This window comes from Hylobates moloch, unplaced genomic scaffold, assembly GCF_009828535.3.
Source record: "Hylobates moloch isolate HMO894 unplaced genomic scaffold, HMol_V3 SCAFFOLD_9, whole genome shotgun sequence".
Classification (NCBI taxonomy): Eukaryota; Metazoa; Chordata; class Mammalia; order Primates; family Hylobatidae; genus Hylobates; species Hylobates moloch.
Window position 1 is genome coordinate 112687339 of NW_026652284.1, and position 12014 is coordinate 112699352.

General features: G+C 44.6%; 1 protein-coding gene across 4 annotated transcripts in view; it reads right to left on the reverse strand.

The window, feature by feature from the left end:
- Positions 1-12014, reverse strand: part of KCNQ3 (potassium voltage-gated channel subfamily Q member 3) — a 349042-nt gene that overhangs the window by 203546 nt on the left and 133482 nt on the right. Inside the window, exon 1 of one of the 4 annotated variants that reach the window (XM_058444222.1) lies at positions 6703-8711. The exons of the other annotated variants lie outside the window; for them this stretch is intronic. Coding sequence (XP_058300205.1) covers positions 6703-6783 — 81 coding nt within the window. The 5' untranslated portion in view covers positions 6784-8711. Of the gene's footprint in view, positions 1-6702; positions 8712-12014 lie in introns of those variants that run through there. 4 annotated transcript variants of the gene reach the window in all.

Below are 12014 nucleotides of genomic sequence, written 5' to 3' on the forward strand. Positions count from 1 at the left end.
TCCCATGCCATCCCCACCTGGGGGGTCATATCATAATGCTTATAGATGAGAATACCTCAGAGATAACTGATCCTGGCAAGGAGGCAGGTGACACCCAAAACTCATTGATACATTCAAGAGCGTTTCTTGTAGGGAAATTTCCCTCCTTGATCTTCAGCCCAGACAAGACCCTCTTCCCTGGACACTGAGGCTATTTAATGGCCCCTCCTCTTGAATCCCACTGCCTGACTTCAGACCCCATCCTTTCTGACTTGGGTCATACAACAGCCCCCACACTTCTGACTTCTATTTGTCCCATTTATTTTATTCCCCCTCTTTCAGCCAAAGTGGTCTTTCTAAAATCAAAAATCTAAAACCAAGTCATCTTAGACATTTTCCTTCCTTCCTTCCTTCCTTCCTTCCTTCCTTCCTTCCTTCCTTCCTTCCTTTCTTTTCTCTTTTCTTTTCTTTTCTTTCTTCCTTTTTTGATGGCATCTCGCTGTGTTGCCAGGCTGGAGTGCAGTGGCGTGATCTCAGCTCACTGCAACCTCTGCCTCCTGGGTTCAAGTGATTCTCCTGCCTCAGTCTCCCAAGTAGCTAGGACTACAGGTGCATGCCACCATGCCCAGCTAATTTTTGTATTTTTAGTAGAGATGGGGTTTCACCACGGTAGCCAGGCTGGTCTCGATCTCTTGTCATCATGATCCGCCTGCCTCAGCCTCCCAAAGTGCTGGGATTACAGGCGTGAGCCACTGCACCCAGCGCATCTTAGACATTTTTCAATGACTGCCCATTATCTTACACCCAAGGCTTTCCATGATGGTCCCCAACTTCTCTCCAGTCTCACTCTCTACTCTGCAACTCTACCCCCTCACTTTGTAATAAGTATTCACTAGGTGCTTGCGACAGGCCAAAGAGTGTGACAACCTGCTAGTTACTGGCCCTGGGGGTTCTTGGTCTGACAGAGGAATTACAGGGTGACGGTACAGGCTGACAGAGCCCAGCAAAGTTTGGGGATGTCAGGTCTCCTTTATTTTCATTCGAAGCTTTCATCCCTTACAACTGAAAAAAGGCAATTTCAAAAGAGAATCCAAATTCAAAATCAGAGAAACCATCCAAGAGTTTTGCGAAACGATCCAAGAGTTAGTGATTTTCAGAAAAGCTTGTATCAGGCTAAGGGGTGTGCTGTCGGGGGAAGGGGTGGAAGAAGCAAAGTTGGGGAAAAGAATCTACTTCCTCCTTGTTCTGTGTCACCTCTTTTTGTAGGTTCCTTTCTCCTCCTCTCCACTAGTGGTTCCATTTACTCACCTGAAGGACTCCTGCACCTCCCTGTGATGTCTAACATGATAAACACCAGGAGGCCCTTGTGCTGGAGCCTTGTCTTCCTTCCCTCTGCAGCTCCAAGAGACTAGTTTGTAGAGAAGAGGATCCTTCTCCAGCAGAACTCAAGTGTAGAAGGGAGCTGAGCTGGCTCCAGCAGCAGTGGGAAAGTAATCTGTGTTCTCACCATCACAGTCCCACACCCTGAGCTGCCGTCCTGTTTTCTTGCCTCTCCCACCTGACTGTGCATTCTCATAGGGCAGGGTCTAGGGCTGGGCACTTTGGGACCTACCCCAACCAGTGCCAGCAGGGTTTCCAGAGGCAAGTCACAGGGACCTCCCCTGCACCATCGGCATGGCCCCCAGCTATGCCTCCACCTCCACATCTGTGGAACCCTCCTGGGTCAGTGGGCCACACACCACCTAACACCTTCCAAGTCAGAGATCCACTTTCAAATGGTGGCTCTATCCCACATCCAAACACAAGGCCCACTGTAGTGACCTACTCTCTTAGGGTTTCTGTGTCCTCTTCTGTAGAAAGTACCTGCATGATGGGGGAGGCAGGGTTGGAGGATAATATTCATGGAGCTCCAGACAAAGAGTAGGTGACCATAAACAGAAAAAGGCACAGCGGTGTTATAAGGCCCATAAGATGAACAATGGGGATCTGAAGCCAGGAAGCCTGCCTTTGGGATCCACGTGTCTAAACATTGCACCAACCACCTCCTCTCTGTCTAGCCAAGTCCCCCTGCCCCTTGCAGTGTCATATAATTCTTCCCAGCAGTAGTTTATAGTGCTCACTCCCTCTCCCTCCTCATAATTATTCTCTATGTTGGGCACCCATCATCTTATAATGCCCCAGTGCCTATTAAATCCTTTTTGGATCAGAGACATCCAACACAACACACAGCTCCCTCACTGTAAAATGATCATAGGCACAGGCAATAATTCACAGGCCCTCTTATAGGACTATTCAGGTTGTGCACTGCGTAAGGGTACCTGGCCAATGGGCCTCTACAGGAATCTAGAATCCAGCCCACATTCCATTCAGAAGCCTTGAGTCCTAGAGAGGAAAGCCAGGAGGAAGATGTCCATTTTGGTAACAGGCCTGCCCAGAGAGGAAGTCCTTTGTGCATTTTTTCCTTCTAAAAGTGTTGGGTGCCACATTTGTCTAATTTGTATAAAGGTCCCTCATTGCCTAAAGTTGGCCATGACACTTACATATAATTCCAGAGGAGTGGATGCCACAGAAACCTGTCCATGGAACATCCTGGGATATAATGGTTTCTCAAGTCAAGAACTGTAAGGCTGAGCATGGCGGCTCATGCCTGCAATCCCAGCACTTTGGGAGTCCAAGGCAGGAAGATCGCATTGCTTAAGCCCAGAAGTTTGAGACCAGCATGAGCAATAAAGTGAGAGCAATAAACCCATTCTCTATAAAGATTTTAAAAGTTAGCCAGGCATGGTGATGTGTGCCTGAGGCGGGAGAATTGCTTGAGCCCAGGAGGTCGAGGTTGCAATAAGCCATGATTGTGATCGCATCACTGTACTCCAGCCTGGGCGACAGAGCAAGACCCTGTCAAAAACAAACAAACAAACAAACAAACAAACAAACAAAACTTTAGAGTCAGCACCCACCATATGAATATATGAATGAAGAAGGACTGGTAGCAACAGGTCACACGTTGATTAACTGTTTGGGACTCATACAGACATGGCATTCACAGGTATAAAAGACTCCTCAGACCCCCCACATCTGCTGACCTTGCAGTTTGGAAATCACCTTGCACACACCATTGCTACAGGAAAATGCATTTTCCCTCAAAGTGAGGATAAAAATCAACATGCCTAGGCCCATGCCTGGCATATAATAAATACTCAACGCATATTGCCCCAAAAACCTTCTGTGGGTTGATTCTGTGCCATAAGACTGAACTTTGAAGTCTGGCAGTATAGAAATGAGCTTTGCAAACCACTTGCCAAGAGAGGAACATCATAAATGCACATGATATTCTTATCATCCAAATATTTTTCCAAATCAATTCAATATAGCAAAGATAGGAACCATCTTGGGGATACATAGGGATGGGCTGGGTAAGAGGGGAAATTTAGGGGCAAATCTCAGATGGTCAAAGGTTTGGAGAAACTAATGGCTTCTATAATTTCCTTTCTTTTCGGATTTATTGAGTGCCTTCGGTGTGCTGGGCAGAGTATACTGGAGAGCACTCTGTAGATATCACCCATTTTAATTTTCACAATGACCCTGTGAGAGTATTAGCATGCCTAGGAGAACCTTGGGGGTGAGGAGGCTTAGGCATGGCCCAAGGTCACACATTAGTGTGTAAAGGCAGAACTGAAATTAAACACCCAGGTCTGACTTCCCAGTGATCCTCCTGCACAGAGGAGTGGCTGGGATCCCAGACCCAGGAGTCCAACCATTGGGATTTAAATCCCAGCTTTGCCATTTCCTACCTGTGTGAGCTTGGATAAGCTCCATGTCCTCTTTGAGGGATAATAAAATGGGGGTGATTGTGGTACTGACCTCAGAGGGTCACAGGATAAGTAATTATTACTATATGATAGCACTTAGAAGAGTGCCTGACACATATGTGCAGTTCATTTCAATATCATCACTGTTGTTTTGATCATGGCTCTTTGGAAGCTGGTGGTTTGACAGTGGTGTTCAGAGGGAAGCCGAGGGTGTGAGAACAGTTAGTAGCATCACCCTCAAATGGCACCCGCCAGTCCAGAATTCCCATCTGTGCTCTCAGGAACACACCGGTTGTTTGTTAGCAAATGCTCTTTCTTGCTGAGGGAATGTTGACACAGAAAAAATTGAGCTGCTTCTGGCAGAAAATAGTCAGGCAGGAAACTGGTCTTCCCAGTAAGCAATGGTTCAGAAAGAAGGGATGTTGAGACCTCGTGGATATGTGAACTCCAAGACCTCCATCACCTCCTCAATGAGCCTTCTCTTAATGGGGCTTGTATAACGTGGGTCAGGGGAAGAGGGTGGTTAGCTAGCTTGGTCTCATGAAACCTCAGGAGAAACCAGTGTTGAGAATGAAGAGAGACCACAGGGCAAAACCATTAAAGAAGTTGCATGCATACTGAAAACTTCCTCTTCCCGCATTACAAAAGTTCTTGGGATAAGATGGCATGGGAATTGGATTGAGGGTCCTGGGCTCCAGCTCTCGTTCTACCATTAATCAGGCAGCTGTGTGGCCTCAGGTCAGTCTATTCCCCTCTCTGGGCCTGAGGCACCTCCTCTGAACAAAGTGGGGGCTGGAACAGAACCAGGAGCAGGGCCCTTCCAGATAAGAAGTAATGAGTTTTGTTAAAAATAAGAATCTATGTTGTATATCATTTTTAACTTCTTCTGTTCATTAATCCATTACTCATTTATTCATTCATTCCACCAACTCGAACTCGGCAATCCAGAGGACCCCCTCACCCTTCAAAAATCTAAATTATACAAGTTTGTCCTCTGCCAATTCCAAATGCCTAGGAATGCAATGAGTTCGCTCAGACACCCCTGCATCCCCAAGACTTCCTTCTGGGAGGAGTCTTTGTTTTGCTCATTACCACCAGGTGCCATGGTCAGCTTCTTCACTGGTTTCTTAAAAAAAAAAAAAAAAAATGCACTCACACTAAACATTTTATGAGTTTGGATCCTTAAGATGGGGCAGGGGTGAAACTCCATCTCTACTAAAAATATTTTAAAAATTAGCTGGGCATGGTGGCAGATGCCTGTAATCCAAGCTGAGGCACGAGTATTGCTTGAACCAAGGAGGCAGAGGTTGGAGCAAGCCGAGATCGCACCACTGCACGCCAGCCTGGAGAGGGCTTATATGACAAGCAAATAGCCCCTGTATCCTGCCTCCACTCTGTTTATGCCTCCCAGTGCTTTGCCATCACTATGAAGTCCACATTTTTCTGACAGTATTAGAAAGATTAGCTTCCCCTGTTCCCCAAAGCCTGGAATCCTGGCAACACCCAGACCCTGGGAATAGAGATGGAAGACATATAAACCCAAACCTATGAGGACATCCAGCAACACAAAGGCCTTGTCTGTAAAGAAATTTACTCTTCTGAGTGTGGGCAACAAACAAACAAAAAAAGCTCATCAAAAAGTTAGATAAGGAGTTTCATCCATGCAGCTGAAGTCATCACTGGTCATTAGAGAAATGCAAATCAAAACCACAATGAGATACCATCTCACGCCAGTTAGAATGGCAATTATTAAAAAGTCAGGAAACAACAGATGCTGGCAAGGCTGCAGAGAAATAGGAATGCATTCACACTGTTGGTAGGAGTGTAAATTAGTTCAACCATTGTGGAAGACAGTGTGGCGATTCCTCAAGGATCTAGAACCAGAAATACTATTTGACCCAGCCATCCCATTACTGGTTGCATGCCCAAAGGATTATAAATCATTCTACTATAAGGATGCATGCACACATATGTTTATTGCAGGACTATTTACAATAGCAAAGACTTGGAACCAACCCAAATGCCCATCAATAATAGAATGGATAAAGAAAATGTGGCACATATACACCATGGAATACTATGCAGCCATAAAAAAGAATGAGTTCATTTCCTTTGCAGGGACATGGATGAAGCTTGAAGCCATCATTCTCAGCAAACTAACACAAGAACAGAAAACCAAACACCACATGTTCTCACTCATAAGTGGGAGCTGAACAATGAGAACACATGGACACAGGGAGGGGAACATCACACACCAGGGCCTATTGGGGGGTGGTGAGGGGTGGAGGCAAGGGGAGGATGTGTTAGTACAAATAGCTAATGCAAGTGGGGCTTAACACCTAGATGACGGGTTGATAGGTACAGAAAACTACCAAGACGCATGTATACCTATGTAACAAACCTGGACGTTCTGCACCTGTATCCCAGAACTTAAAGTAAAATAAAATAAAAAAAGAAATTCACTCTTCTTAAAGAGCAGCCTAGATTTTAAGTAGTAAAAAGTAGTTTCCTTCACTGCACCTATATTGAGCACGTACTGAGAGCTAGTAACTGAGCTGGATCCCTCAAGGAGTTCTCTGATATAGTTGTCACTAGCTACATGTGATCATTCATCTAAATTCAAATGAATTGCAGCTAAATCACGTTTAAAGTTTGCTTCCTCAGTCACAGTAAAGACATTTCAAGCGCTCAATAGTCACATGTGGTTAGTGGCTACAATATTGGATAGTAGAGATATGGAGTATTTCCATCATCAAAGAAAGTTCTACTGGACAGTTCTGGTCTAACAGGAGCAAAGAGAGGAACAGAAAACTATGCCAGCCAGAAGCTAAAGCGTCAAACACTGAGAAAGAGGTCTCCTCTTGAGTTCAGCATTAGTGCGTGACTACCCCGCAGGCAGGAGTCATTCACAAACCTCAGTGGAAGAGGTATCTATCGGAGAGTGGTCATGTTCAATCTGTTTCAACCTTAAAGTTAGATAAGCAGTTTCATCCATGCAGCTGAAGGCACGTTCTCTCCATCTCAAGAGGTTCCAGTCAAATGTCCCCTCTTTCTGGGCCTTCTCTTCACTTCTGAACTCTTCATCTTGCTCACTCCTGCCACACCCCTGGACATTCTACCTTGCATCACAATCATATACATGTAGGTCTTATGGCCCTTCCATCTGTGAGTGCCTTCTTGTCCCTTCCTTCCTAGCAGTGCAATTTGATAACTGAACGAATGAATGAATCAGTGAAAAATAAGTGAATAATTGAATAAACAAAGAAATAATGAAAACATGCATGACTGTCCATTCCACTGTGGGCTTAATCCAGACCTGGTTTCTCTGTCATAAACCTATCTAATCACTGGTGAACTTGAAGAGGTTAAGGTTCTATGTCAGCTACCAGCTTACTATCTCTCTAATCTTAGAAGCCTGTGGAAAAAAGAGACATTCAGAGCATATCCACCTCTAATCAACCTGGTAACTGCCTATACAAAACTCTCAGGCATCCATGCAGTTTTTACCCGGCAAAAATAACTCATGAGTCATTGTATTTTCTCTAACAAAGGGGGTAATTTTGCATGCACAGAAACATCCCCATTTGTCCACACAGCTCTTTCTTCCTATTCCTCCTCTTTTCAGACTTGAAGTAGTGTTCTTTCTGCTTGTTAAGCAAAACTCTCTCCATGTGTCCTTGGCAGTAACCTCTTAGTTCCACTGGGTATTGATCCATCAATCATTGCCCTGTCCCCTTCCCAATCTCATGTCCACTGTTGCTCATGGTCAGTTTTCTGTAAATTTGGATGGAGGATGATGATCTCTTACCATCTCTCTAACACTCCCTAAACTCATTTGATTGCCTCTAGCTCAAACCCAAACCATGACCCTCTCTCTTTCTTTCACCATCATATCTCCTTTAAAAGGCACCATGCCTTCACCTCCCCCTCCCCTTGAAATCCAACTCTGTCCCCATCCATTGATTTCTTTTTTTTTTTTTTTCAAGGAGCGTCATCCCCATTCCCATTACCCAAACCACCATCAAATTTCCCAAATTCTCACCTTCTCAGGTGCGGTGCCAGAGTAGAAAGGGCAATAAGTAAGGTAAAGGTGGCCAACAGGCAGCCCATGGGCCAAATTTAGCCTATGGATGTGTTTTGTTGGGTTGACAAGGTATGATAGAAATGGAGAAAGTTAACAGAAAAATCCAGATCCCCCCTCTTGTGAAAAATAAGATCTGATAAATTATCATACCTACTCAGCGTCAGCTAGCAGAAGCAGTGGTTGCTCTCTTTAGAGAAACTAGAGTTTGCCAGTTTCCTGCAAGCCTCACTACTTCCTATTGTCCTGCCCTAGTCATGCCTTTCATTTGAAATACTTGTTAATCCCTGTAGGCATTTGAGTTTGTAACTGCTGGACTACAGTTTCAAACTTATAATATTTTACAATAAATGTGTTTCTATAGTTCTGAAGTATGTATAGTCATAAACATCTAAACATCACTGAATAAATTGGGCATAGATTATGTGTAGTTCTTCATCATGAAATATGGCTTGTATTCTCCTCCATCACCTACAGCACTATAAACACATTTTCTTACACATGTGGTCTTTGTTTTTACAGGCATGTCAAAGAAAGCATAGGGCCACTTCTTCAGGGCTAATGTGCTGGGCATTGTGAGCTTTCCTGCAAGCTGAAGCCTCTGTCCAAGTGCACTGAATCCACAACACACAGCGCTTCAATCCAACCCTGCTCTAACACCAAACACAGTGTAAGGACTGCTGGGACTGCTCACCTCTTCATTCTTGAAGCATCTGCTACCCTCATGGTGAATCACAGTGTTCAATGGATTTGCTTGCTCACTCCATTTCATCCATGCACTCAATATGTCACTTACTCATTCTTTATTACAGGTTTATTGAGAGTACACTGTGTTATAGACCCTGTGCCAGGCACATGGAAGACACATCTTTGTTTATACCCTTCCCATGGTGTCTACATGGCACTGCCTGTATTATATTTATCTGTGTTCATATCTTGCACAAGGGGTTGAAACCAGCGCCCAGGCCTAATCTTTCTGTGTCCCAAGCACCAAGCTGGGGAAATACCCAAGGAAGCCTCCATAAGTGCTTATGAAAATTGAGTTTGACGTGTGTACCCAAAGCTGACAGAGACTGGAGAAGATGGAATCTTGCTAAACTCACAGGAGTCAACCCCAAGGCTCCAGCTGTCTCATCAAAGGCCATCTGGGCTGAGGCATCATGTTCAGTTCAGCAAGGCAGAAGGAGGGCCACCATCAAGGTGCTGCTGGTGGCTTCTTTAGGGACCTTCCAATGAGAGGTTTGTTTTCCAGCTACTCCTACCACCCAAGAGATACTCACTCCCTGATTTCCAAAGCTGGAGGTGGCATGCTTGTGCAGACCTCCACCTGGTGTCCTGGGTGGCTTTGCTTGTGGCTCTCCCAGTTTCTATAGTGTGCAGTCTTCAGTTCCATATTTTCGTTACCACCCTGAAATGAAGGGCATTATCTGTGCCAAATCTGCTCAATGAAGAAGACAGGAAATGAAATGAGATTTGAAGCAAAGTTACTACTCCTTTTTCCAATTTTAAGACTGGCTGAACAGATGAAAGATATTCAGATAAGTGGCACATGTTCTTTCTGTTTAAATAGAGCTTGTTGCTGGGCAATAATTGGCCTCTGCATGCAGGTGCCTTTGGTGAGAAATCCAGGCTTCTTTGGAGGCATGATCTGAGTAAGTGCACAAGCATATTATGGGAGATATCTAAGGAGGAAAAGCGATTCTCCCATAATACACTGTGATCTCATCTGATTATATCCAGGTTGCAAGGAAATCTCCAAAACTTACAGAGTATTATAGGGTCAGTACCCTATTCTCTACTAATATAAATGTATAAACAGCCCTTGCATTTACTACACACTTAACATCTTTCCCAGTAATTTCATAAATGCATCATATTCAAAGACATTGCCAAGTCTAAATCTGTGCATGTGTCTACTGGGAGGCTATCTACCAGGTGCCATTTGAGGAAACTGCATGCCTTCCTTCCCCCTTGCCTCCACTTACTACACCTGAATAAGACAGACATTTAGTGAGTTTGTTCTAAGTGTTGAGCACTGTTCTGAGCACTTGCCATGTATTAACTCTGACTCCTCAAGAAAAACCTATGAAGTGGTGTAATTATGATCTCCACTGTGCAGATGAGGAAACTGAGGCCTGGAGGAGTAAAGAAATATGGCCAGAGTCACACACTCATCACGGTGGAATCAGAATTTGTATCTTCAGTGCCTAGGCAAAGAAAATATGGCAAGTAGCTTTGTTTATATTCCTGGGAGAGATCACAACATAGGCTATAGGTTCAGGGTATAGAAAGCTGGTGGGGACAGTTGGGTGAAGGCAACAGGTAAGGTCGAGGCCAGTGCAGAAGGAGTAACAGAGACTGGAGAGGAACCAGTTGGTGGAGTTACCTAGAGAGGAAGGGGCTGGGTCCTTTGCGTGGGGCAACTTACAAGCAGTTTCCAGAAGCTTGGGAGAAGGGGGAGAGAAGGTGTCAAGAGACAAAGGATGTGAAGTAACCCAAAGGAGAGGACAAAGAGCTGAGATAGAGTGACCAGTCTCTCAAGGTCAGCCTTGCCAGCAACTTTCAGGTCCATGTGATCAATGGTACAGTTTCACTAGAGCATGCTCCCATGTAATGGGCTGATCCAGGGGCACAGATTGGTGGCCCTAATTTGCTGAGGGATTTTAAGTGAATCTTTGCTCCTCTGGGGCCCTCAGGACACTAGAATTTATGACCCTGATGAAATTTAGAATAACATTGATCCACAGGTCAGAAATTAAGATTGGTGGTCTGGTTAAGTCACGGAGTAGCTACATTCATCACTTACTTTCTCTCATTTATCAAATGGAACCACCCACACCCATCCTGCCTTCCTTAATCTGCCTTAGGACTTAAAAAGTGCAATGAAGGTGAAATACATTTGGAACCTTGAAAAGAGTACATAAAACTGAGGCAGAGTGATGGTCCAGGAATGTACTCAAGCAACTAGTAGGTAGTGAGAGCCTACTCCGTGCAAGGCCTGCATGAGGCACTGGGGATGCAGTGAACAAGATGAGCTTCAACCATGATACTAACACCAGATCAGGAAGACAGCCACCACACAAATAATTCCTCGAGTACAGTTGTAATAAACAGTTATGAAAGAACAATCCCATAGACAGTGAGAACACATACTTTGGAGGAAGGCAACATCTGGTTTGAATACTGTCTTGATACTCTCCAACTGGGGAATGTTTTTCTGCCCATTGTTTAAAGCACTCTCAGTCTCATTACCCCTATCTCTGAAATGCAAATCTTGGAGGGTGGTGGGGAATACGATGATTATCACAGAGCTCAGTAAATAGTTCTTATATGTCATGTAGAAGACTACAGCTACATTAACAATGATGATGAGATGATGATGATGACTGATAATGTTGATGATAATGATGAAGTGGTGATGATGGTGAGGAGGATGGAATGGTGATGATGATGATGATGACTTAATGCTGATAACAAGATGATGATGATGATGGTGGTGATGATGATGGAATGGTGATAATGTGATGAGTATTATGATGGGATGGTGATGATGACAATGATGATGATGTGATGATGATGAAAAGATCATGATGGTGATGGTGATGATGGAATGGTCATAATGGTGATGACAAGATGACGATGATGACGATGGTGATAATAATGGTATGGTGACAATGATGGTGATTGAGGATGCTGATGGCAGTGATGCTATGTCAGGGCATGACCATCACTTTTCCCTTTCTTCTCTTCCCAAAGGGCTCATATGGGCTACTCTACAAGTGGGTCTGGAACTTGAAGCCACATGTGGGTACCCTGCTTGGGCTGTCAGGTTCCAAAAAAGGCAGATTGGCATTTCCACACTGGTTTTCTCTGGCAACATTTCTTCTGCCTCTGCTCATGCAAGTGCCACTTCACTCTGAGAAAATGCCAGCCTCTTCGAGGTGAGCTGGAGCCTAGAGAGGCGGAGGCGGGAGCATTTCCAAAGGTCGGGATGACTCAGCAGTCCTCTGAAAAGCCTCTGGTGATAGGGAGGTGATGCTGTCAGAACAACGAAATACTAGAGCCCTCTCCACCACTCTCCATCACAGCTAAAAGCTTGTCTCGCCATTTCTTGGCCCTCTTCTGCAAGTCTAATGAGGGAATAT